Here is a 27,486-nt window from a genome sequence, read left to right as displayed (position 1 = left end):
TAATAATGTAAAAAAGATGAAGAGAAAACTTACCTACCCAATGAAATTAATTTTCCCATTGGGGAGGAAGGAAAAGTTTAAGAATCACTGGATTTGTAAAATCAAAATGAAGTAGGTATACAGGTACCTAGGTGCCTACAGTATTTCTATGTTTCCAAGGAAACAAGATGATCTGTACAAGAACAGTAAGTACCTAACTATTCATATGTTTCTAACAAACTGCATTAGGTATAAAATTGCATAAAGAGAAAGTCAGGAGGACTCAAACTAGGGAGGCTATGAGGTAGGTACCTACATAGTTGGGTGGGTGTCTTGGTGTTTTTGATACGCTCTTTAGGGAACATTTCCAATTAATTTTGTATGTTGTAAGCTCCAAATTTGATTCCCTCTGAACCAAAATGAAACGAACGCCCCAGCATTGGGATGCACCAGTTTATTGATTTCATTCCCGGAGCCTACAAAAGGGTTTGATTCTCTTAGAAACCAAAATGAAATTAACGCCCCGACATCTGTTGTGTTCCCAGGCGAGAAACCACATGAGTGCGAGGTTTGCGGTCAGCATTTCCGGCAGAAACCCATTCTGGATCAGCACATGCGAATCCATACCGGTACGTAACTCAAGGTGGCTTTCTATTTCCTCAACTGTGTACCACAACATTCCTAGTCAAATAAAATGTGATACAATTTATTTACATACCTAGCTGTTTGTAGATTTTTTAAAGGTATTTATTGGTACCATATCTTGGAACCTCGGTACTTTTTTTTTTTACTGTGAAAATAATGATCTAAAATATTTAATACCTAATGGTCTTCACATGAGAAAATGTCATGATTTTTTCCCCCCCAAAATAATAATTCATTTTATGAATAAATGTAGATTTTTTAAAGGTATTTATTGGTACCATATCTTGGAACCTCGGTACTTTTTTTTTTACAGTGAAAATAATGATGTAAAATAGTAATACCTAATGGTCTTCACATGAGAAAATGTCATGATTTTTTTCCCCCAAAATAATAATTAATTTTATGAATAACTTTATGTATTTGTTTTAGATTTTAATCCCTTGATAAAAAGAACAGCTTGTAGATTTTTTAAAGGTATTTATTGGTACCATATCTTGGAACCTCGGTACTTTTTTTTTTACAGTGAAAATAATGATGTAAAATAGTTAATACCTAATGGTCTTCACATGAGAAAATGTCATGATTTTTTCCCCCCAAAATAATAATTCATTTATGAATAACTTTATGTATTTGTTTTAGATTTTAATCCCTTGATAAAAAGAACAGCTTTTTTAGGAGCCCCTAAATAAGCTGCCACCTTGATTTACGTATCCATATTTTATCTGTTTTGTTTTTCACCATATCCCTCAAAGTTTCAGACTTTATTTATTATTTTCTTAGGCTCCATTTCAGCTTTCGTCATCCTCATTTCCAACATAAGTGTGAACTCTGCTTAACGCCAGCCACTCACGCTCAGACCGTGCTCTCATGCTTTTTCCACCACATACGTTTCGACAATAATTATGACAGAGACAATATGACAGAATAAGTCAGTCTGATGGTCTGAGCTCGAGTGGCGGGCTAAGGACGTTCATGATTAGTCCATCAGGACCTGAAACCCCAACCTCTTCTGTTCCTAGGCGAAAAACCATACAAGTGCATCCACTGCGGGAAGGACTTCCGACAGAAGGCCATCCTGGACCAACACACCCGCACCCACCAGGGCGAGCGCCCCTTCTGCTGTCCCCTACCCAACTGTCGACGCCGCTTCTGCACCGAAGGGGAAGTGAAGCGACACATAGATAACCATATGACTCCCAACAATCGACGGACGAAAGCGCGGTCGCCGTCACTTTCTGGCGGCACGCCTCTGATAAAGCCGGAGCTGTACTTCAGTCATTCGTACGCGAGCGGGTACAATGTGCAATACGCAAGCGTCTCGACATAAACACATCAACACTATAAACTTTTTGTCCATTCCTCCAAAATCCTTTGATCTTACCCAAGAACCTATATGGGTTCCATAGGGCGACTTTAGTGTTAACACACTTTTTTTCAAGTGGTTGATAGAAGGAACTGTAACTTCTAAGGTCTTATCGTCCTAAAGAGAAGGAAGACAAGATAGGAGAAAGCCAGCCGTTCCGAGAACAAACATACGTCCAGGAAAAAATTTGCCCCAGGCGGAAATCGAACCCGCGACCTAGCGCTTACAAGCTTACTAGGCTGGCGTTAACGCACCTTGAGAATAATTCGTGTCCGCTTTTGGGAGTGTCCGTTATTTGGAGGTTTTCCCATAACAAACTGATAAAAATGACCCCACTCCCCAAAAAATTTGCCCCAGGCGGAAATCGAACCCGCGACCTAGCGCTTACAAGCTAACTAGGCTGGCGTTAACGCACCTTGAGAATAATTCATGTCCGCGTTTGGGAGTGTCCGTTATTCGGAGATTTCCCCAAAACAAACTGATAAAAATGACCCCACTCCCCAAATAGTGTCCACCATTGGAAGGTGTTCGTGGAGGTTTCACCTTACATCATCAGCAATTCATCGTTCCCACCCTGCTTCGTAGCGATGAAACAACTGCTACATTAGACGCTTGTGGTCTGTGTCGTAGCATGGCGCAAGCGTCGGTACGTCGCCGCAAGAAGGTCAGGTGACGCAGAACGGCGCGGAGTATGCGTCGAAAAACGGCGCGTCGTAGGTTATCAAAAAGATATCCTATGTCAGTCACACTCAGACCCTCTGACAGACTAGTACGGGAGTTAGCGATGTAAATTTTATCTCGTTAGGTACAAAATTTTTGACCAGTAGGTTTGATGCGAAAAGGTGTACAAACACAGAAACTGGTCTTTATAGGTCCTTGAGATCCAGGTGTGATAGACCCACGCAGCCCTCAAGGACGGTCTGACAGACCTAGATTCGTAAAAGCTTACCCATCCTTAGAGCTGTTTACCCCTATACCTAAGCCTTTTTTGTGTATGGAGTTAAGCACTGACAGATCTGACAGGTCTCACTGACAGGTCTAAAGCTTTTTTCGCCACACACGTTCCGACTGTCCTGAATGACCCAGGTCTGTCAGACCTCGGTTTGTCAGACAATCTGAGCGTGAGCCGGCATTAGGTGGTATGTGGTCGCGATTGACGCACTAGTTCCGGAAATTTTGAAATGCGGCTTTCGCAGGGCGTGCACTTGTAAAATTAAACTAAACCGATATAGAACTTTTAGCGTACTGGTAAAATAAGTAAACAACTTTTGGATCTCATTTTAAACGTGTAAATAGGTGTAGGATGTAAATAATTAAATAGTATAAACAGACTTTATACTATTTAGGTAGTCTGTAAATAAAGTAGGATTAGTTACTGTTACAACCAATACGAGTAAATTTAAAACAAGAACTCTGCAAATTATTGTTTTGTATCGTATTTTAATTTATGGTACCCACCTACCCTTTTTATTTTACATATATACATAATTATGTTTTAGGTATGTACCTCAATAAAATTATTAAACACCGACTTGTCTAATCAGGCGCTTTAACCTTTTTGTATAGTGGTTGCGATCCGACGATATTTTCAATTATTTTTAAATAGGAAAATGCTACAGGGTGTCTCTTATTAAGGCTTGTACACAAATTAGGTATGCGTAAGTAACTATTTAACCAAGTATGATTCAGAAATAAAGATTAATTCTAAGACACCCTGTCGGCCAAGTGCCATCCTGTATTATGTTTGGTTATGTTGTGTGTAAAATTAAACATTTTTTGTTTTCTTTATGGTCTCAAAAAAGGCGAGGTCAAATTAGGTACCAATAGCTCAGTGGTAATCAGGAGTTTGTGAGTTCAAATCTTAGCCGAGGCGTGCAATTTTGTTCTTAGTTTCTGGAGAAAAATCTGTACCTACCTATAACAATCCCATAAATAGGATCGTACCTATACTTTTATCTGGGTATGGGTGAACCTATTCCTATACTTTTCGATCTCGCCCTCATACGTAAAACGTATAAGATTACCTTTTTTTTACGGATAAAATAATACTTATAATTATTATTATAAGCAATTATCTGTTTTACCTACCCTCTACCCCTCAGTGTGTGTACAGAGTGCCATTATTATTTTCTGTCTAAAAGTATATAAAATTTGTTTATTCGTTTTTGTACAATAATACATTACCAATTACCATCTTTTATGTAGATTCCATTAAATTTTGTTTTTGAATTTCGTAATATTTTTTTTTGTCACACTACGAAAAAACAGATCCCTTGATTGTCTCAAATAGAGGGCTTAGAGCCCGAAACAGTCGTCGCATTAAATTGAAATGATTAGGAAAACATCATATTTTCCGGTTCTTTTCCAGATCTACCTTCAAAAATTTCATCAAAATCGGTCCAGTAGTTCCGGAGATATTGGGAAATTAAACTTGACTCTTCAAAAAATACGAGAAAAATGAAAAAGAGGCTACCTATAAAACAGAGTTATGCAAAACGCAATATAAACCGCGCATTCCAATCAAGGTCACGGGTCAAATACAGCTTCCTGATTGGTTGTTTTCAAGGTCAACCCTCAAGGAGGTTGAACTGAAGGGGAGTATGCCCGATAAAGTGAAGCCTCAGCTGCGCGCGCAGTCATTTTGAGCTCGGATTTGATTTGTAAACAAACCGAAAATGGGTGACTTTGACCGCGCGAAATTCAAATTTCCAGATTTCGACATTTTTTTTAAAAAAATTTAACGACATGTGGACATGCAGAAAAAACGGCTATTTTTTTAGAAATAATTTCGAAAAAGTTGAAATTGTGATAGTTTTAAATCTAAATCCTTTAAATTGAACATTTTTGACCTTTGGCTCAAAATGTGTGTAAGTAGTGTGTGTTAGTTTTTGCTGAAAATTGTTCGATGTTCGACTGAATTTGACTTCAAATTCTCTATACTCTATATATAATAAGAAGTATCGAGTCTCTATAGTAAGAAGTATCGAGTCTTGAACAAATTGTCAAACCCACTGTCAGATCCATCAGTGATCAAAAGTCCTGAAAAGATTTGGATACTTTGTGACATTCAGTACTGCTTTGACCTTTGACACAAGAGGACATGAAATCTTCATTGGCAAAAGGTAAGTAATTTTTTTGGACATTTTGTTGAGAAAAGTTCAAGAAAGAGCTACCTGAGAGCTCAAACTGTTAACAGTCTTGGTATTCTTTGTGGTTTGTGAGTCAATTTTACCTACCCAACAAGCAACAAGACCAATGACCAAAAAGACAACTAGAAAATATTTCTTTTTTACCCCAAAAAACTAGAGAAGAACCCATGAAAATTCGTGGTGTCTGAATTGTCCCAAATTTGTACTGGACTTTAGACTGGCCATTCACTCCGGCAGAGGAATGACTTCCGCCGTTGGTTGGACGGGGACCCGACGCTCGTTAGGGCATAAGGGAAATGACGAAGAAGAAGAAGAAAAATCAAGTAGGTATACAGAGGTACCTAGGTGCCTACAGTATTTCTATGTTTCCAAGGAAACAAGATATGTTTCCAAGGAAACAAGATGATCTGTACTAGAACAGTAATGTTTCTAACAAACTGCATTATAAAATTGCATAAAGAGAAAGTCAGGAGGACTCAAACTTGGGAGGCCATGAGGTAGGTAGGTGGGTGTCTTGGTGGTGGTAGGTACCTACTCATTAGGTACTTGAAGGTAGGGGTAGGTACTCATTAGGTACTTGAAGGTAGGGGTAGGTACTTGAAGGTAGGGGTAGGTACTCATTAGGTACTTGAAGGGGGTAGGTACTCATTAGGTACTTGAAGGTAGGGGTGGGTACTCATCAGGTACTTGAAGGTCGGGGTAGGTACTCATTAGGTACTTGAAGGTAGGGGTAGGTACTCATTAGGTACTTGAAGGTAGGGGTAGGTACTCATTAGGTACTTGAAGGTAGGGGTAGGTACTCATTGGGTACTTGAAGGTAGGGGTAGGTATAGGACCTCATTAGGTACTTGAAGGTAGGTAATTATATGCCTTGGGTGTGTGTAAATAGGCACCTATTATGAAGATTATCATGGAATTGTAGGTAGGTTATTTACTTAGATACCTACCTACCTACTTATTAAGGAGATTATCATGCATAATGTCTCTCTCTCTCTCTCTCTTTCCCTCTCTCTCTGTCTTCCTCTTTCCCTCTCTCTCTTTCTTCCTCTTTCGTTCTCTCCATTTCTCTCTCTCTCTTTCTTCCTCTTTTCCTTTTGTCTCTCTCCCTCTCTCTCTTCTTTGACTCTTTCTTCCTCTTTCCTTTTTCCTATTCCTTTTATCTGTTTGTCTGTCTGTTTGGCTCTCTCTATCTCTCTCTCTCTTCCTTCCTCTTCCCCTCACTTTCCTTTCTCTTTTTTCTCTTTCTCTCTCCCTCTCCCTCTCTCTCTTTCCCTATTCCTCTCTCTCTCTATTTGGTCGCTCGAATTCGACATTAAACACATCAACACTATAAACTTTTTGTCCATTCCTCCAAAATCCTTTGATCTTACCTAAGAACCTATATGGGTTCCATAGGGCGAATGTAGTGTTAACACACTTTTTACTTTCTATTACTACAGTATAGCGGAGCTATACTAGTAATGAAAGTATTGCAATCGGTCCAAATTTTCAAAATCGGGAAATGGTTGGAAATATCCGTTTTGGGATCCCCTGATGTCAAAAAAGTGATTTTTAGCCCATGGTCTGTACGTATGTATGTACTGAAGGTAGGGGTAGGTACTCATTAGGTACTTGAAGGTAGGGGTAGGTACTCATTAGGTACTTGAAGGTAGGGGTAGGTACTCATTAGATACTTGAAGGTAGGGGTAGGTACTCATTAGGTACTTGAAGGTAGGGGTAGGTACTCATTAGGTACTTAAGGGTAGGGGTAGGTACTCATTAGGTACTTGAAGGTAGGGGTAGGTACTCATTAGGTACTTGAAGGTAGGGGTAGGTACTCATTAGGTACTTGAATAGATACTTGAAGGTAGGGGTAGGTACTCATTGGGTACTTGAAGGTAGGGGTAGGTACTCATTAGGTACTTGAAGGTAGGGGTAGGTACTCATTGGGTACTTGAAGGTAGGGGTAGGTACTCATTAAGTACCTACTTGAAGGTAGGTAATTATATGCCTTGGATGTGGGTAAGTAGGCACCTATTAAGAAGATTACCATGGATTTGTAGGTAGGTAATTTACTTAGATACCTACCTACCTACTTATTAAGAAGATTATCATGCCATTAAATAATCTCTCTTTCTCTCTCTCTCTCTCTCTCTCTCTCTTCCTTCCTCTTTCCCTCACTTTCCTTTCTCTTTTTTCCTTTTTCACTCCCTTCCCTCTTCCTTTCGTCTGTCTCTCTCTCTTCCTTCCTCTTCCCCTCACTTTCCTTTCTCTTTCTACCTCTCCCTCTCTCTTTCCCTTTTCCTTCTGTCTGTTTTTCTCTCTCTATTTGGTCGCTCGAATTCGACATAAACACATCAACACTATAAACTTTTTGTCCATTCCTCCAAAATCCTTTGATCTTACCCAAGAACCTATATGGGTTCCATAGAGCGACTGTAGTGTTAACACACTTTTTTTCAAGTGGTTGATAGAGGGAACTGTAACTTCTAAGGTCTTATCGTCCTAAAGAGAAGGAAGACAAGATAGGAGAAAGCCAGCCGTTCCGAGAACAAACATACGTCCAGGAAAAAATTTGCCCCAGGCGGAAATCGAACCCGCGACCTAGCGCTTACAAGCTTACTAGGCTGGCGTTAACGCACCTTGAGAATAATTCATGTCCGCGTTTGGGAGTGTCCGTTATTCGGAGATTTCCCCAAAACAAACTGATAAAAATGACCCCACTCCCCAAATAGTGTCCACCATTGGAAGGTGTTCGTGGAGGTTTCACCTTACATCATCAGCAATTCATCGTTCCCACCCTACTCCTTAGGTATTCATTACTCCCTATCCCTAAGTACTCCTTATTCCTTACTCCATACACCCTATTCCATATTCCCTACTCCTTAGGTATTCATTACTCCCAATCCCTACTCCTTATTCCTTACTCCCTACTCCATACACTAGGTAGTCTGTAAATAAAGTAGGATTAGTTACAGTTACAACCAATACGAGTAAATTTAAAACAAGAACTCTGCAAATTATTGTTTTGTATCGTCTTTTAATTCATGGTACCCACCTAGGTAGGTACCCTTTTTATTTTACATATTACATAATTATGTTTTAGGTATGAACCTCAATAAAATTATTAAACACCGACTTGTCTAATCAGGCGCTTTAACCTTTTTGTATAGTGGTTGCGATCCGACGACATTTTCAATTATTTTTAAATGGGAAAATGCTACAGGGTGTCTCTTATTAAGGCTTGTACACAAGTTAGCTATGCCTAAGTAACTATTTAACTAAGTATGATTCAGAGATAAAGATTAATTCTAAGACACCCTGTCACGTGCCAAGTGCCATCCTGTATTATGTTTGGATAAATAATATGTTGTGTGTAAAAATAAACATTTTTTTGTTTTCTTTATGGTCTCAAAAAAGGCGAGGTCAAAGTAGATACCAATAGCTCAGTGGTAATCAGTAGTTTGTGAGTTCAAATCTTAGCCGAGGCATGCAATTTTGTTCTTGGTTTCTGGAGAAAAATCTGTACATAGCTATATATTTTTATATTGTGTACCTACCTACCTTGCATTTTTTTTTTTTTTTTACCTACCTACATCTTTTCTGTTTCCAACTTAAAAACTTTCTTCTCCTCCTCCTCGCCTATGCTTTGTTGAAACTTGGACTTTCCATTTGAAAAAAAATCGAGACAGATGGTTTTATTTTTTATTTAAATGGATAATAATTTCTCGAAGATTATGAATAAAATATGTAATGGTTATTGAGTATAATATTTTTAAATAAAATTATGATTTTTTTTCTCATAGAGGCAGAAGAGCCACAAAGTTGAAAATCTCGAAATCTGTAATAAACAGTTTAAGTTTAAATTAAACAAATTACAGACAGTAGAGGCGTAAATGTTTTGGCGGGGAACTTCATTTCTTTATAGACTTTAACTTTTGAGATTTTTTCGGGGCGACTCGACTTTTGAAGAAATGTCTTAATTTTATCAAAGACTCAACTTTCGAGAATTTCTTTGGAGCAACTTTTGAAGAAATAGGTACCTGCCGTTTTTCGAAGTCCCTCAAGGTGGATCTACACTACAGACTACATCTGGCCGAAGTCGATTGTCTTTGTCTTGCCGTAAGCGTGATAGCGTGAGGTAGCGTGATAGTGTGGCTATCGTGGACGAAAGAACGAAATCACCCAAGTACAATGTTATGGGAATGGGATAACATTGAACCACAATTTTCTGACGTAATATGACTCCATGGAAGCTTAATTTGTTACTTAAATTTCTAAAGTAAGGTTCGTACCTTTTATTGGTCTGCTCTACATGCTGTTTTACATCACACTTTGGGAACTTTTTCATGACGAACTGAACGCGTTACCTTTTATTGCTCTACATGCTGTTTTACATCACACTTTGGGAACTTTTTCATGACGAACTGAACGTGGTAAAGTCCTGGCAAGCGGAGGGACACGTGTTCGAAGCTCAAATTGAAGCATGGAATTTGTAAGTTCGATACCAAAATTGAAGCTTGGAACCCCAAATCGAAGACAACTTTCAAGGTTGTCTGATCGACCTGGTTCACCATTCTTCTCGAACAGTGTGTCCGATTTTGGAAAAATTTGGCAAAACTGATGGTATCCGAATGACCATCTAGACAGTTCCGTCTAAAACTGAAGATATAACAAAAATGTTTCTCCCCTACCCCCTTGTTGGCGAATGGAGGACCAAACCCCCCGTCACTGGAATACTGGAGCGGTGAGCAGTTATACCAAACAAAACATGTATCCGTTTTTGGGTGAAATGTTATGTATACGTATAGGATAGGTACCTAAGGAGTTGGTATGTTGTCATGAAAAGGCCCTCCTGAGTCCCAAATAATAAAATATGTAATAGTTATTGAGTATAATATTTTTAAATAAAATTATGATTTTTTTTCTCTTAAATAGAGGCAGAAGAGCCACAAAGTCGAAAATCTCGAAATCTGTAATAAACAGTTTAAGTTTGAATTAAACAAATTACAGACAGTAGAGGCGTAAATGTTTTGGCGGGGAACTTCATTTCTTCATAGACTTTAACTTTTGAGAGTTTTTTTCGGGGCGACTCGACTTTTGAAGAAATGTCTTAATTTCATCAAAGACTCAACTTTCGAGAATTTCTTTGGAGCAACTTTTGAAGAAATAGGTACCTGCTGTTTTTCGAAGTTCCTCAAGGTGGATCTACACTACAGACTACATCTGGCCAAAGTCGATTGTCTTGCCGTAAGCGTGATAGCGTGAGGTAACGTGATAGTGTGGCTATCGTGGACGAAAGAACGATATCACCCAAGTACAATGTTATGGGAATGGGATAACATTGAACCACAATTTTCTGACGTAATATGACTCCATAGAAGCTTTATTTGTTAAATTTCTATTGTAAGGTACGTACCTTTTATTGCTCTACATGCTGTTTTACATCACACTTTGGGAACTTTTTCATGACGAACTGAACGTGGTAAAGTCCTGGCAAGCGGAGGGGCACGTGTTCGAAGCTCAAATTGAAGCATGTAATTTGGAAGTTCGATACCAAAATTGAAGCTTGGAAACCCAAATCGAAGACAACTCTCAACGTTGTCTGATCGACCTGGTTCACCATTATTCTCGAACGGTGTGTCCGATTTTGGAAAAAATTGGCAAAACTGATGGTATCCGAATGACCATCTGGACAGTTCCGTCTAAAACTGAAGATATAACAAAAATGTTTTTTTCCCTACCCCACTTGTTGGCGAATGGAGGACCAAACCCCCCGTCACTGGAATACCTGAGCGGTGGGCAGATAAACCAAACAAAACATGTATCCGTTTTTGGGTGAAATGTTATGTATACGTATCGGATAGGTACCTAAGGAGTTGGTATGGTGTTGCATGAAAAGGCCCTCCGTTTTTGTACAATAATACATTACCAATTACCATCTTTTATGTAGATTCCATTAAATTTTGTTTTTGAATTTCGTAATATTTTTTTTTTTGTCACACTACGAAAAAACAGATCCCTTAATTGTCTCAAATAGAGGACTTAGAGCCCGAAACAGTCGTCGCATTAAATTGAAATGATTAGGAAAATATTATATTTTCCGGTTCTTTTCCGGATCTACCTTCAAAAATTTCATCAAAATCGGTCCAGTAGTTCCGGAGATATTGGGAAATTAAACTTGACTCTTCAAAAAATACGAGAAAAATGAAAAAGAGACCACCTATAAAACAGAGTTATGCAAAGCGCAATACAAACCGCGCATTCCAATCAAGGTCACGGGTCAAATACAGCTTCCTGATTGGTTGTTTTTAAGGTCAACCCTCAAGGAGGTTGAACTGAAGTGGAGTATGCGCGATAAAGTGAAGCCTCAGCCGCGCGCGCAGCCATTTTGAGCTTGGATTTGTAAACAAACCGAAAGTGGGTGACTGTGACCGCGCGAAATTCAAATTTTCAGATTTCGACATTTTTTAATTTTCTAACGACATGCGGACGCGCGGACGGACATGCAGAAAAAACGGCTAATTTTTTTTTAGAAATAATGTCGAAAAAGTTGAAATTGTGATGGTTTTAAATCTAAATCCTTTTAATTGAACATTTTTGACTTTTGGCTCAAAATGTGTGTAAGTAGTGTGTGTTAGTTTTTGCTGAAAATTGTTCGATGTTCGACTGAATTTGACTTCAAGTTCTTTATAAGAGGTATCGAGTCTTGAACAAATTGTCAAACCCACTGTCAGATCCATCAGTGATCAAAAGTCCTGAAAAGATTTCGATACTTTGTGACATTCAGTACTGCTTTGACACAAGGGGACATGAAATCTTCATTGGCAAAAGGTAAGTAACTTTTTTTGGACATTGAGAAAAGTTCAAGAAAGAGCTACCTGAGAGCTCAAACTGGTAACAGTCTTGGTATTCTTTGTGGTTTGTGAGTCAATTTTATCTACCCAACAAGACCAATGACCAAAAAACTAGAGAAGAACCCATGAAATTTCGTGTCTGAATTGTCCCAAATTTGTACTGTATTTTAGGCTGGCCATTCACTACCAGGTAGACCTGACAGGTATACCTGAACAAGTGATCAGGTCCGCCTGACACCTGAGGCCAGTCATTCACTATCAGGTAGACCTATTTGGTACCTACCCATGCCTGAACAGGTCTGGCTGTCAGGTACACCTGAGTAGGGGGAATTTTTTTTCTTTTTTTTTTACAAATTTATAGATGTTTTATTTTACAGCCAAGGTTTATAACATGGGAAAGTTTTTATTCAACCCTAGGTACTTGCGCCTGTTCAATCCACTTGGCACTTACCTACCTAAAACCAAAATCAGGGGGGGATCAGAGGGGAGGAAGGAAAAGTTTGAGAATCACTGGATTTGTAAAATTAAAATCAAGAACTAGTTTTTTTTTTTTTTTCAAATACGTATTCCGCAAATGTAATAGAAAGTCGTGTGATGTTCACACCAGATTTTTTTTCAAGTGGTTGATAGAGGGAACTGTAACTTCTAAGGTCTTATCGTCCTAAAGAGGAGGAAGACAAGATAGGAGAAAGCCAGCCGTTCCGAGAACAAACATCCGTTCAGGAAAAAATTTGCCCCAGGCGGAAATCGAACCCGCGACCTAGCGCTTACAAGCTAACTAGGCTGGCGTTAACGCACCTTGAGAATAATTCGTTTCCGCTTTTGGGAGTGTGCGTTATTCGGAGGTTTTCCCATAAGAAATTGATAAAAATGACCCCACTCCCTAAAAAGTGTCCACCATTGGAAGGTGTTCGTGGAGGTTTCACCTTACATCATCAGCAATTCATCGTTCCCACCCTACTCCTTAGGTATTCATTACTCCCTATCCCTAAGTACTCCTTATTCCTTACTCCATACACCCTATTCCATATTCCCTACTCCTTAGGTATTCATTACTCCCAATCCCTACTCCTTATTCCTTACTCCCTAATTATTTTTTTACGAAATAAAAAAATAAGTATGTATTTCCCCTTTGCATGTGCTTCATTCATTGAGAATGGGAAAAAATAATAATAAAAAAAAAGAAATAAAAAAACTCCCGAATTCTCCAATCCAAACGGTGTGTTTTTTAACATCTCTCCAAACCTCAAATCAGAGCGCTCCAATTTTATTATTTTTTTAAGGAAAAAAATTAAAATAGTAAAAAATTCTTCTGTTATTGTTTGAAATTTGTTTGATTTGTTTTCCATCATTTTTTAGTGTAAACAATTTGCGAAAAGTCATTTGAAATATTTAAATTTTCAATATTTTCTCAAAGATTTTCAATATTTCTGGGGCTTGAAAAATAAGTTGCTCTGTATTTTTTTTTTCCGAGTTTTTCAAGCAAAGATTTTGTAATGGTGGACAGAGAAAATTTTTGGATAGGGTTGCTTTGTTGAGAAATTCAAGCTGTGCAATCTTATTTTACTTTACAATTTTTGTGTCAATTTTTTTTCTCAATATTTGATAATTTTCAAAGCCCTCTTTTTTATTTATTAACTTATATTTTTTCCAATATTTATTGAGGATGTCAACATGTAATTATATTTCCCCTATTTTTCTTTGATGTTTGAGGTTAGGTTGTGCAGAATACAGCAGAGGGTATTGAGAAATATCCAATATTTACCTAATCCTAGGGGGGTTTCAGGGTAAAATAGAAGAGAGTATTGGAAAATCTGAAATGGTACCCATCTTTAGGAGAGTGTTGAATGATTACCCATGATCCTTATGAAAACTCTTGACAACCAAACACAATAATGGGCATATTTAAATTATTTTTGTTATGTATTGACCCTTGTAGGCTTAATTTCATTCCCAAATTTATTTATTTGAAAAATCAGCTCTAGCAGCTTTGGGGAAATTTGGACTCTGGCTTGAAATGAAAATAATTTAGGAAATAAACAAAGGCCCTCTAAAGATGAATTCTTACAAAAATCAACACTGCATGCAAAATGTATGTGTAACTTATATTACAGAGAAGAAAACCTTTTAAAAGCATTACACAACTGTTATAAATTTTTCTGTAGCATTAAGTTGCTTTCAGGAAAAGAGTCAAGTTCTGAACAGATTACGGACATTAAACAATCCTTTTCTTCAATTTTCAGATTACAATGCCCTTTTGAATCACTCGACTCTCAACGATGGCCACTCCAGAGATGCTACAGCCTGCGGTACAACTTATTGAGTTGGAGCGAGACTCACAGGTTCACCGAAGTAACAAGTTGGGCATCAAACAGGACGTGTCATCAATTTTTGGTAAGTTACAACTGTTTGTGACCTATTTTCACTTCCTTTATCCTACTTATATCAAGGGAAGTAATGCATTTTGTATACTGGAACTTGGCCTGGCACACTGCTGTGCATTCAGATAGGTATATATAAAAGTTTTGATAAGTTCAGAGTGAAAATTTCTTTAAAATACCTAAAAAGGCACAAAATATACCTACCAGTGATTGGTCCAATAAGGCCTTCGGAGAGCTTGATCACAGTTTAACAAAATGCTAGTGGCTTTGGGAGGTCACAGATTAACAAAATCCATGCTAGTAGTTTTGAGAGGTCACAGTTTAACAAAATGCTAGTGGCTTTAACAGGTCACAGTTAGACAAAATTCTATTACATGGGTCTCAATTCTGAATAATGATAATAGCTGAAAGAGAGTAAATGTTAGGTACTATAGTTCATCCAGATCAATGTGACAGCAATGAGTCATCAACCCAAAATCAAGGAATTAATCAGATTGCAGGAAATCCTTACATTGTTGCAATTGAGGTAAAGGTCTATTTTTGATAAATTCTCTTCTAAAATGCAGAGGTAGCTCTAAGTTCAGAGGTTCGATTCCAGAATGGGTAAGGTGGATATCGCCTTACCTGACTTTGTTTCACTGTCGGAGAAAGCACTGTGCAATATAGCTTCCCTTTTTTTCTCGAAGTAAAATATGTACTTATGTAATGGTTATTGAGTATAATATTTTTAAATAAAATTATGATTTTTTTTTTTCTTAAATAGAGGCAGAAGAGCCACAAAGTTGAAAATCTCGAAATCTGTAATAAACAGTTTAAGTTTAAATTAAACAGATTACAGACAGTAGAGGCGTAAATGTTTTGGCGGGGAACTTCATTTCTTCATAGACTTTAACTTTTGAGAGTTTTTTCGGGGCGACTCGACTTTTGAAGAAATATCTTACTTTCATCAAAGACTCAACTTTCGAGAATTTCTTTGGAGCAACTTTTGAAGAAATAGGTACCTGCTGTTTTTCAAAGTTCCTCATGGTGGGTCTACACTACAGACTACATCTGGCCGAAGTCGATTGTCTTGCCGTAAGCGTGATGGCGTGATAGCGTGAGGTACCGTGATAGTGTGGCTATCGTGGACGAAAGAACGAAATCACCCAAGTACAATGTTATGGGTATGGGATAACATTGAACCACAATTTTCTGACGTAATATGACTCCATAGAAGCTTTATTTGTTAAATTTCTATTGTAAGGTACCTACGTACCTTTTATTTTTAGAGATTCTCTACCATTGCCCATGTGACATGTTTGGCAACAATGCCTATTTTTTTGCTGTCACATTGATCTGGACACACTATAGATTTTGATGTGATGATTCAAATCCATAGGTACAGAAACCTAAATGTGGTAGGTATCTTTGGAACCATTAAGGCACCTTCTTTTTTTTTGGGCCCTATATAGAACCTTGAAATTTTGATCCAGAATATCTAGATCCTTAAACTCTTTCAAAGTTCTGATCATCCTTGGCTTTTTTTTATGTGATTTCTCAATTATTTAGCCTTAAGATACCATGTTTTTTTACTTACAATTACACGATGTGCATTTTGATCATTGGATCATCATCAGGTGGATATTGTACAAAACAATAGAGTTTATTTTTTTGTTTAAGAGGTTTGATAGAGGGAACTGTAACTGCTAAGGTTTTATTGTCGCGAAATCAAAGAGAGAAAGAAGACAAGATAGCAGAAAGCTAGCTGCTCTGAAAACCAAAATCCGTTCAGGATAAAATCCGGTTTTACTGTCGCGAAATCAAAGAGAGAAAGAAGACAAGATAGCAGAAAGCTAGCTGCTCTGAAAACCAAAATCCGTTCAGGATAAAGCCCCGAGCGGAAATTGAACCCGCGGCCTAGCGCTTACAAGACAGTCGCGCTACCAACCAATCTAACAAAGCTTGCTCTTTGCCCTTTAAATAGTCTAAAAATAGAGCCAGTCTTGGGATTCGAACTTGTCCGCCCGTGAAATATGACCTAATCCCAAACCGGTACCATAATTTCGTCATGGTACGAAGAGACTAAGGAAAAATTCCGCTCAAAAACTCGAAAAAACCCGATTCAACATCCTTCAGGTTTCTTAGTACGGAAAAAAACGCGTCTATAAGGAAAAAGTAAAAGTTTTTCTATGTCTTTTTTCCTTAAAAATAACACTTACACAACTTTACTTAATACTAATAACTGTGGGTAAAAAACAAAGTTATAATTCAATTTTTTGTGTTGAAGTTCACGGTTTTTGCACAGTTATTTGAGAAGGTGAGGTGGGGGAGTATCATTACCAAATCAAAAGTGGCTTCCGAATCATAAACCAATTTTTACTTTTTTTCAAGAGGTTTGATAGAGGGAACTGTAACTGCTGAGGTCTTTTCGTCCCGAAAGCGAAGAGAAGTACAGGAAAGGAGAAAGCCAGCTGTTGCGAGAACAAACCTTATCTGTTTAGGATAAAGTTCTCCTCGGGGCGGGAATCGAACCCGTGGCCTAGCGCTTACAAGGCAGACGCGCTACCAACCAAGCTAACTAGTCTGGCTGTTTTTATTTTCGCTATTTCCAAAGAGTTATTTAATGTTAAAATTTAATATACCAACACATTTGGGCACAGAAACCGAGGAGATGTAGGGGAAAAAATCAACACATTTGGGCACAGAAACCGAGGAGATGGAGGGGAAAAAAAACGAACACATTTTTTTTAAATGTCTTTCCCTCCATGTTTTTTCTCGCTGTTTTATTTTTTTTTTTATGATCGCAAAGAGAACGCTGGGGGTCTGAATTTCAGTACCTTTTTTCCCTTTGCGCTATTGAGCTGTTTTTTAGTCGCATTTTTCAACACTATTTTTCCCTTTTGGATATAAAAAAGAAGAAGTAAAAATGTGGGTTAAAACATCCGTTTTCGTTGTTAGGTAAGAGTAGAATTGAAGTGTTAAGATCTTTGACAAAAGCGTCCTGTTTTGAAGCACCTACCCCATTCACTTTTCCTCTGTGAAGTTCACTTGTGGCTTATTTTTTAATTTCGTCATCCTTCGTATGCTCTACTAAAGTCTTCGAAGGATTATTCGTTTGATAAGGGTTCGAATTCGCTTAAAAAAAACAGCCTCAAGAAGATTGTTTTTCTTTTATTTATGCCCGATCTTAGCACAGAGAGTTTTCAGGTTATCCAGAGTTAATACTGGTCTTTGTAAATCAAATGGGTGACGTCAAAGAAAACACTTGATACTGTGTTAACTGGTTATCTCAGTGGTGAGATCGGACATTAGGGGTTTGATAGAGGAAAGTACAACTGTTAACTTCTTATCGTCCCGAAATCGGAGAGGGAAGAAAGACAGGATAGGAGAAAGCCAGCCGTTCCGAGAGCAAACCTCATCCGTTCAGGATAAAATCCGCCCCGGGCGGGGATCGAACCTGCAACCTGGCGTTTAGTTTTCCTCTGTGAAGTTCACTTGTGGCTTATTTTTTAATTTCGTCATCCTTCGTATGCTCTACTAAAGTCTTCGAAGGATTATTCGTTCGATAAGGGTTTGAATTCGCTTAAAAAATCAGCCTCAAGAAGATTGTTTTTCTTTTATCTATGCCCGATCTCACCACAGAGAGTTTTCAGTTAATCAAGAATTTAAGAAACACTGGCCTGTGTAAATCAAATGGGTGACGTCAAAGAAAACACTTGACACTGTGTTAACTCTCAGTGGTGAGATCGGTCATTAGGGGTTTGATAGAGGAAAGTGCAACTGCTAACTTCTTATCGTCCCGAAATCGGAGAGGGAATAAAGACAGTATAGGAGAAAGCCAGCCGTTCCGAGAGCAAACCTCATCCGTTCAGGATAAAATCCGGCCCGGGCGGGGATCGAACCTGCAACCTAGCATTTACAAGGCAGACGCGCTACCTTCAAAGCTAACCAGGCTGGTCCTACTTATTCTATTCGAATCTCTTCCCGCAGGTAAAAAGTACAAGCCCAAAATCATCATCGCGTCGCCTTCGCACCAGGCGGGGGGCTCCAGCGGGGCCAATGAACCCCGGCCCTTCGCTTGCATGTTCTGCCCCGCCGCCTTCAAAAACGAGGCCGCCCTGGTGGCCCATGTGAGGGTGCACGTCAACGGCAACACTGTACACGGGGCGCTGAATGGAGTGAATGGCAACGTGGCAAAACAGGTGGTCCACTCGTGTGTGTATTGTAATCGCTCGTTCAAACAGCAGACCAACCTGGAGATACATATGCGGACGTACCATTCGTATGGGGGTGAGTTATCATTATAATCTACTAGCTGAGACTCGATTTCAAAGTTATACAAAACAACTTCTTTGATATCTGAGTTTATTAAACATTTATTAAAAGTATGATGTGTCGTTTTGGCAATCCAAACATTGGGCAGTCCGTCAATAATAATAAAATACCATCAATTATTTCCCAGACGCATCCGGATCTCAGCACCAAACCTACTCCTCGGTGAACCAAGCCCAAGCCGCCCTCAACGCGTCCTACATGTCTGGCCTCGCCCTGTGGGAGTACAAGAACCTCGAACAGCAAAACCAACAACAACAGAGTCAACAACAGGAGAGTGGGGAGGAGTCGGCCGCGGAGGGAGGTCGGGAGGGGCAGGGCGAGGGCCACAATGTGAAGACTGAGAAGAGAGAGGAGGAAGGAGAGTACAGGGCCCCGGACGGGACGGCTGTTACGTGGGAAAAGGTGAGTCACTTGGAGGTTTAAAAAAAAGCGAGTCACTTTTAAAAAAAGCGAGTCACTTTAAAAAAAAGCGAGTCACTTTTAAAAAAAGCGAGTCACTTTAAAAAAAAGCGAGTCACTTTTAAAAAAGCGAGTCACTTTTAAAAAAAGCGAGTCACTTTTAAAAAAAGCGAGTCACTTTTAAACAAAGCGAGTCACTTTTAAAAAAAGCGAGTCACTTTAAAAAAAGCGAGTCACTTTAAAAAAAAGCGAGTCACTTAGACTACGTACTTAAAGGTTAAAAACGGATAAAAAAAAAAAAAAATCTTGGTTTAATTTAAAAAATAAATAAATTGGACCAATTCCAATATTTTCTAGTTACAGTATAGGTTCACCATTTAAGTATCCCTATGCCTAATTTAAGAGAAATTAAAAAGGGAGCATTTTGTATTTTCCTTCTTCAAATCGTTAATGAATTATTAATGTTAATATCTTATCTCTCTTTACAGTTATTGATTGCACTTTTAATCGACTGATTGAAACATGACACTTGATTCCCACTGGTTCTGAAGATGAAAGCTACGGGCGCCGAAACGTCAAAAATCGCGATTTCACAAGGATGAGGGGAGGAAAGTTCCTGGATTTCTATAATGAATTTATTATTTTACTTGTTCTCTAAAACTGATAGTTGTAAATGAAAATGATTTCTTTGAAGAAACTCATATCTGTAGGAATCAAATATTTGGGGGAAAAAGGCCCTTTTATAAAATATCTATTTTTACTTTTAATTTTTTAAATACCTAGTGGGTAACTCACGCACTACCTGACTATTGAAAAAAAAGTTTCACTCCAACCCTGTACATACATTTTATATATTATGTACTTCTATATACTGCACAGTACATACATAAATATATATTCTTTTTTTTTCATTATTTTTTTTTTCATTGGGGATCGAGTTTTTTTTTTTTTTTTTTTTTTTTTTTTTTTTTCTTGAAGCAAACAGAATAGAACTGTACTGAGTGCTAGAGCTAAATACAGCTATACTTTTATTTAGAAAAAAAAAAAAATCCTATACCACAAGGAGGGAAGACGATAGTAACATCTTTGAAAAATTGAGTGAAAAAATATTTATTTTATTTTAAAGGCATATATCAAGATTGGCCCCTTAAAGGTCGAAAATTGGGTGACTGAAAATTAAACATTGTTAAATTTTATCACTAGTGATTGATAGTAAGTTTTCCCCTGTTGATAAAGTTATAACCATTTAATAAAAAATAATAATACATAGTTAGGTAATAATAATTTTAATAACAATCTTTACAAAAAACTAAAACACGTGTAGGTAAATGCTAAAAAATTGGGTTGTTGACTTAAATTTACAGTCAGACAAAAAAGAAAGACATAAAAATTGTATTTGAAAGTAAAGTTCAGTAACCATAACCAAACGAAAAAAAAGACACGTGGCTAATATTATCTTCAGGACAGTGGACAAACTTGGTCAACCAGTGTCTGCCTGGTTTGTCCCGTGTTCGAAGGTCCCTTGTTCGAATCCCGTAGTCGCTATCGACCAAGATTTGTTTTTCGTTCCTTTATTTCAGCGGGATTCAACCTTTTTTCGCCTGCGTACCCCTTGGGTACTTGGATTTAATTTCACGCACCCCCGCCACCATCATAATGAGTACCGAGTACTTATGCCTAGGTTGTTGTGTACCACTACTACTGAGTTATATACACAATCAGTACATTTTGATTTTTGGAAAAAATTCAGTACCTGGTTTGTCCCGTGTTCGAAGGTCCCTTGTTCGAATCCCGTAGTCGCTATCGACCAAGATTTGTTTTTCGTTCCTTTATTTCAGCGGGTTTCAAGTTTCAACCTTTTTTCACCTGCGCGTACCCCTTGGGCACTTGGATTTAATCTCACGCACCCCCGCCACCATCATAATGAGTACCGAGTACTTATGCCTAGGTTGTTGTGTACCATTACTACTGAGTTTTATACACAATCAGTACATTTTGAAAAAATTCAGTACTCTTTTGAACTGTATTGCACTGCTAAGTCGTCAAAATTTGCTTTTGTCCACCAGTACACAATTTTTTCTCGCGTACCCCTAGAGTGGTCTAGAGCTCTAGAGGGTCTCTCACGTACCCCCGGTTGAAAATCGCAGCTTTATTTGATGTGAATCGCGAACAAATTACTTCAGTGTAGTAAAATGTGGGTGGATTTTTCCCTCGATCGACAGATCAATCTATCCTTCATCCTTAAAAAGAATCGATCACAAACGTCCTTAAGGTTAACGGAGTCTCTAACCCCCCTCCCCTTTAATGATAGGAGCACCTCCCTCCTTTAGTTGATACGTAGGAGGGATTGGGAGGGAATAAGGGTAAACATTCAAGAGGGGGAAATCGAAAGAAAGGGAAGAACGGTCGAGATTATGTAGGGGAAAAAACGAACACATTTGGGCACAGAAGCCGAGGAGATGTAGGGGGAAAAACGAACACATTTGGGCACAGAAGCCGAGGAGATGGAGGGGAAAAAACGAACACATTTGGACACAGAAGCCGAGGAGATGTTTTATTTTGTACTCACAGAGCACCTTGAGATCGCTTTCTTGTTGCTCTACCCCTGTTTTCGATCCAGAGGGAAAAATTGCTCAATTGTAAAAAATTCCCTTAATAAAGAGAGATCTTAAAGGGAAAACCCCTCCTTAGAATAAGAAGAAAAAAAGAGGCTCTTGAAAAAATATTCAATCGAAATAGTTTTTAGCCATTGAGAATAGGAAAAATACAATTCTAAAGGCAAACAAAGAGTCACATAAGAAGAATGGGAGCCGAGGAGATGTAGGGGAAAAAATAACACATTTGGGCACAGAAGCCGAGGAGATGTAGGGGAAAAAATAACACATTTGGGCACAGAAGCCGAGGAGATGTAGGGGAAAAAATAACACATTTGGGCACAGAAGCCGAGGAGATGTAGGGGAAAAAATAACACATTTGGGCACAGAAGCCGAGGAGATGTAGGGGAAAAAATAACACATTTGGGCACAGAAGCCGAGGAGATGTAGGGGAAAAAATAACACATTTGGGCACAGAAGCCGAGGAGATGTAGGGGAAAAAATAACACATTTGGGCACAGAAGCCGAGGAGATGTAGGGGAAAAAATAACACATTTGGGCACAGAAGCCGAGGAGATGTAGGGGAAAAAATAACACATTTGGGCACAGAAGCCGAGGAGATGTAGGGGAAAAAATAACACATTTGGGCACAGAAGCCGAGGAGATGTAGGGGAAAAAATAACACATTTGGGCACAGAAGCCGAGGAGATGTAGGGGAAAAAATAACACATTTGGGCACAGAAGCCGAGGAGATGTAGGGGAAAAAATAACACATTTGGGCACAGAAGCCGAGGAGATGTAGGGGAAAAAATAACACATTTGGGCACAGAAGCCGAGGAGATGTAGGGGAAAAAATAACACATTTGGGCACAGAAGCCGAGGAGATGTAGGGGAAAAAATAACACATTTGGGCACAGAAGCCGAGGAGATGTAGGGGAAAAAATAACACATTTGGGCACAGAAGCCGAGGAGATGTAGGGGAAAAAATAACACATTTGGGCACAGAAGCCGAGGAGATGTAGGGGAAAAAATAACACATTTGGGCACAGAAGCCGAGGAGATGTAGGGGAAAAAATAACACATTTGGGCACAGAAGCCGAGGAGATGTAGGGGAAAAAATAACACATTTGGGCACAGAAGCCGAGGAGATGTAGGGGAAAAAATAACACATTTGGGCACAGAAGCCGAGGAGATGTAGGGGAAAAAATAACACATTTGGGCACAGAAGCCGAGGAGATGTAGGGGAAAAAATAACACATTTGGGCACAGAAGCCGAGGAGATGTAGGGGAAAAAATAACACATTTGGGCACAGAAGCCGAGGAGATGTAGGGGAAAAAATAACACATTTGGGCACAGAAGCCGAGGAGATGTAGGGGAAAAAATAACACATTTGGGCACAGAAGCCGAGGAGATGTAGGGGAAAAAATAACACATTTGGGCACAGAAGCCGAGGAGATGTAGGGGAAAAAATAACACATTTGGGCACAGAAGCCGAGGAGATGTAGGGGAAAAAATAACACATTTGGGCACAGAAGCCGAGGAGATGTAGGGGAAAAAATAACACATTTGGGCACAGAAGCCGAGGAGATGTAGGGGAAAAAATAACACATTTGGGCACAGAAGCCGAGGAGATGTAGGGGAAAAAATAACACATTTGGGCACAGAAGCCGAGGAGATGTAGGGGAAAAAATAACACATTTGGGCACAGAAGCCGAGGAGATGTAGGGGAAAAAATAACACATTTGGGCACAGAAGCCGAGGAGATGTAGGGGAAAAAATAACACATTTGGGCACAGAAGCCGAGGAGATGTAGGGGAAAAAATAACACATTTGGGCACAGAAGCCGAGGAGATGTAGGGGAAAAAATAACACATTTGGGCACAGAAGCCGAGGAGATGTAGGGGAAAAAATAACACATTTGGGCACAGAAGCCGAGGAGATGTAGGGGAAAAAATAACACATTTGGGCACAGAAGCCGAGGAGATGTAGGGGAAAAAATAACACATTTGGGCACAGAAGCCGAGGAGATGTAGGGGAAAAAATAACACATTTGGGCAAGAAGCCGAGGAGATGTAGGGGAAAAAACGAACACATTTGGGCACAGAAGCCGAGGAGATGTAGGGGAAAAAACGAACCCATTTGGGCACAGAAGCCGAGGAGATGTAGGGGAAAAAACGAACACATTTGGGCACAGAAACCAAGGAGATGTAGGGGAAAAAACGAACACATTTGGGCACAGAAGCCGAGGAGATGTAGGGGAAAAAATAACACATTTGGGCACAGAAGCCGAGGAGATGTAGGGGAAAAAACGAACACATTTGGGCACAGAAGCCGAGGAGATGTAGGGGAAAAACGAACACATTTGGGCACAGAAGCCGAAAATATGGAGGGGAAAAAATTTTATTTGATGTGAATCGCGAACAAATTACTTCAGTGTAGTAAAATGTGGGTGGATTTTTCCCTCGATCGACAGATCAATCTATCCTTAATCCTTATTCCTTAAAAAGAATCGATCACAAACGTCCTTAAGGTTAACGGAGTCTCTAATCCCCCCCTTCAATGATAGGAGCACCTCCCTTCTTTAGTTGATACGTAGGAGGGATTGGGAGGGAATAAGGTAAACATTCAAGAGGGGGAAATCGAAAGGAAGGGAAGAATGGTCGAGATTATGTAGGGGAAAAAACGAACACATTTGGACACAGAAACCAAGGAGATGTAGGGGAAAAAACGAACACATTTGGACACAGAAACCAAGGAGATGTAGGGGAAAAAACGAACACATTTTTTTAAATGTCTTTTTCCCTCCAAGTTTTTTCTCGCTGTTTTATTACTTAACACATTTGGGCACAGAAGCCGAGGAGATGGAGGGGAAAAAATGAACACATTTGGGCACAGAAACCGAGGAGATGTAGGGGAAAAAATCAACACATTTGGGCACAGAAACCGAGGAGATGGAGGGGAAAAAAAACGAACACATTTTTTTTAAATGTCTTTCCCTCCATGTTTTTTCTCCAAGGAGATGGTAGGGGAAAAAATAACACATTTGGGCACAGAAGCCGAGGAGATGTAGGGGAAAAAACGAACACATTTGGGCACAGAAACCAAGGAGATGGAGGGGAAAAAAACGAACCCATTTTTTTAAATGTCTTTTTCCCTCCAAGTTTTTTCTTGCTGTTTTATTACTTTTTTTATGATCGCAAAGAGAACGCTGGGGGTCTGAATTTCAGTACCTTTTTTCCCTTTGCGCTATTGAGCTGTTTTTTAGTCGCTTTTTTCAACACTATTTTTCCCTTTTGGATAAAAAAAAAGAAGTAAAAATGTGGGTTAAAACATCCGTTTTCGTTGTTAGGTAAGAGTAGAATTGAAGTGTTAAGATCTTTGACAAAAGGGTAAAAATGTGGGTTAAAACATCCGTTTTCGTTGTTAGGTAAGAGTAGAATTGAAGTGTTAAGATCTTTGACAAAAGCGTCCTGTTTTAAAGCACCTACCTCATTCACTTTTCCTCTGTGAAGTTCACTTGTGGCTTTCGTTTCGAAAGCCATCAGCAAAGCTGTGCAGCAGACTGCCTAGTCACTTTGAAATACCCATTTTAAAGTGACTAGTGACAAAGTGACGAACATTTCAAAGTATCTTTTACCCTTAAAATGTGAAACAAATCTTTTTCTACTCACCTGCTTGGTTTCAAATACGAAAATCGAGTTTGGAGTAGTATTTAATTTAATTTAATTCAATTTAATTTAATTCATTTATTTGACGGGTCATACAACCCAGTAATACATTTTTTTTTTTTCAATTTTTTTCTCTTCATATTACTACTGTTATAGCGATTTTTTTTTTAAATGAGTGTTTCACAGCTGTTTTTATTTCGTAGCAATGAAACAACTTAATTCAAACTTTTCCTCTTTCTCCCCGCAGGTAAAAAGTACAAGCCCAAAATCATCATCGCGTCGCCTTCGCACCAGGCGGGGGGCTCCAGCGGGGCCAATGAACCCCGGCCCTTCGCTTGCATGTTCTGCCCCGCCGCCTTCAAAAACGAGGCCGCCCTAGTGGCCCATGTGAGGGTGCACGTCAACGGCAACGCTGTACACGGGGCGCTGAACGGAGTGAATGGCAACGTGGCAAAACAGGTGGTGCACTCGTGTGTGTATTGTAACAGGTCGTTCAAACAGCAGACCAACCTGGAGATTCATATGCGGACGTACCATTCGTATGGGGGTGAGTTATCATTATAATCTACTAGCTGAGACTCGATTTCAAAGTTATACAAAACAACTTCTTTGATATCTGAGTTTATTAAACATTTATTAAAAGTATGATGTGTCGTTTTGGCAATCCAAACATTGGGCAGTCCGTCAATAATAATAAAATACCATCAATTATTTCCCAGACGCATCCGGATCTCAGCACCAAACCTACTCCTCGGTGAACCAAGCCCAAGCCGCCCTCAACGCGTCCTACATGTCTGGCCTCGCCCTGTGGGAGTACAAGAACCTCGAACAGGCAAACCAACAACAACAGAGTCAACAACAGGAGAGTGGGGAGGAGTCGGCCGCGGAGGGAGGTCGGGAGGGGCAGGGCGAGGGCCACAATGTGAAGACTGAGAAGAAAGAGGAGGAAGGAGAGTACAGGGCCCCGGACGGGACGGCTGTTACGTGGGAAAAGGTGAGTCACTTGGAGGTTTTAAAAAAAAAGCGAGTCACTTTTGAAAAAAAGCGAGGCACTTGTAAAAAAAGCGGGTCACTTTAAAAAAAAGCGAGTCACTTTAAAAAAAAAGCGAGTCACTTTTAAACAAAGCGAGTCACTTTTTAAAAAAAGCGAGTCACTTTTAAAAAAAGCGAGTCATTTAAAAAAAGCGAGTCACTTTTAAACAAAGCGAGTCACTTTTAAACAAAGCGAGTCTCTTTTAAACAAAGCGAGTCACTTTTAAACAAAGCGAGTCACTTTTAAACAAAGCGAGTCACTTTTAAACAAAGCGAGTCACTCTTAAAAAAAGCGAGTCACTTAGACTACGTACTTAAAGGTTAAAAACGGATTTTTTAAAAAAAATCTTGGTCCAATTTAAAAAATAAATAAATTGGACCAATTCCAATATTTTCTAGTTACAGTATAGGTTCACCTTAAGTATAACTATGTCTAATTTAAGAGAAATTAAAAAGAGAGCATTTTGTATTTTCTTTCTTCAAAATATCCGCTTATGTTTCAAAGGAGCACTCCTTAAATCCTTACCTATTCACGGAGGACGTTAAAATAAAGATGTTGGTTCAGGTTCACAAGTTGAGTTGGACTTTATTTACTCAAAAGAAAAGTTACTTTATCATGGACACTCGTTGCTATCTTGAAAGCCGAGAAGAGGTTAGGTAGTAGAACAACAACGAGCTGAAAACGACAACCATGAACTATGAATAAGCAACCGTGATCTCAAAGATATTTAATCTGTAATCCAGGTACATAGGTACTTAATAATCACGGTGTTTGTAAATAAGAAGTGCTCCTTTGGAATGCTTTCAAAGTACATTTTTCCCGGTGTAGGTAGTTTTCAAAAACTTTCCCCTACCAATTACTGCGTAAGGAAAGGCAAATTAGTTGGTGTTTGTGTTTTTAATTCAATATCAATAAAATTTCGTAGTGAGTGCTATTAGTTTTAACACTATTTTAATATCACAATGTTTGTTTGATAAATAATTTTGGTTATCCGCACATCGAACCCTCGAGTTCTGAACTGTGGAGCACTCATCATGCAGTTTTACCCCCTGGATGTTGCAAGAAGAAGGGTTAGTGAGTGCAAATTAAAGATGACATTTTGAGTTTTATTTGTGTAGATTTTT

The 27,486-nt window shown here is 39.0% G+C and overlaps 2 protein-coding genes across 2 annotated transcripts in view; both read left to right on the top strand.

Annotated features, from left to right (window-relative positions):
• The window catches only part of LOC103517103 (zinc finger protein 2), a 28,560-nt gene extending 24,364 nt beyond the window's left edge, over positions 1-4,196 (top strand). The window contains exons 11-13 of the mRNA XM_026829319.1: positions 525-608; positions 1,644-1,942; positions 2,633-4,196. Of these exons, the coding sequence (XP_026685120.1) occupies positions 525-608; positions 1,644-1,942; positions 2,633-2,704 (455 nt within the window). The 3' untranslated portion in view covers positions 2,705-4,196. The remainder of the gene's footprint in view (positions 1-524; positions 609-1,643; positions 1,943-2,632) is intronic.
• Positions 4,197-13,169: 8,973 nt separating this feature from the next.
• Positions 13,170-26,323, top strand: LOC103517105 (zinc finger protein 182-like; the record flags this gene model as incomplete). The annotated part of the gene is made up of 6 exons (XM_017447324.2): positions 13,170-13,191; positions 14,216-14,366; positions 18,323-18,622; positions 18,795-19,073; positions 25,577-25,876; positions 26,049-26,323. Coding segments are annotated over exons 2-6 (1,269 nt in total), but the record flags the coding sequence as incomplete, so codon positions are not given.
• Positions 26,324-27,486: the final 1,163 nt, after the last annotated feature.

The sequence above is a fragment of the Diaphorina citri genome, unplaced genomic scaffold (assembly GCF_000475195.1).
Source record: "Diaphorina citri unplaced genomic scaffold, Diaci psyllid genome assembly version 1.1 scaffold1747, whole genome shotgun sequence".
Classification (NCBI taxonomy): domain Eukaryota; kingdom Metazoa; phylum Arthropoda; class Insecta; order Hemiptera; family Psyllidae; genus Diaphorina; species Diaphorina citri.
This window is presented reverse-complemented; position numbering and strand designations above follow the sequence as displayed.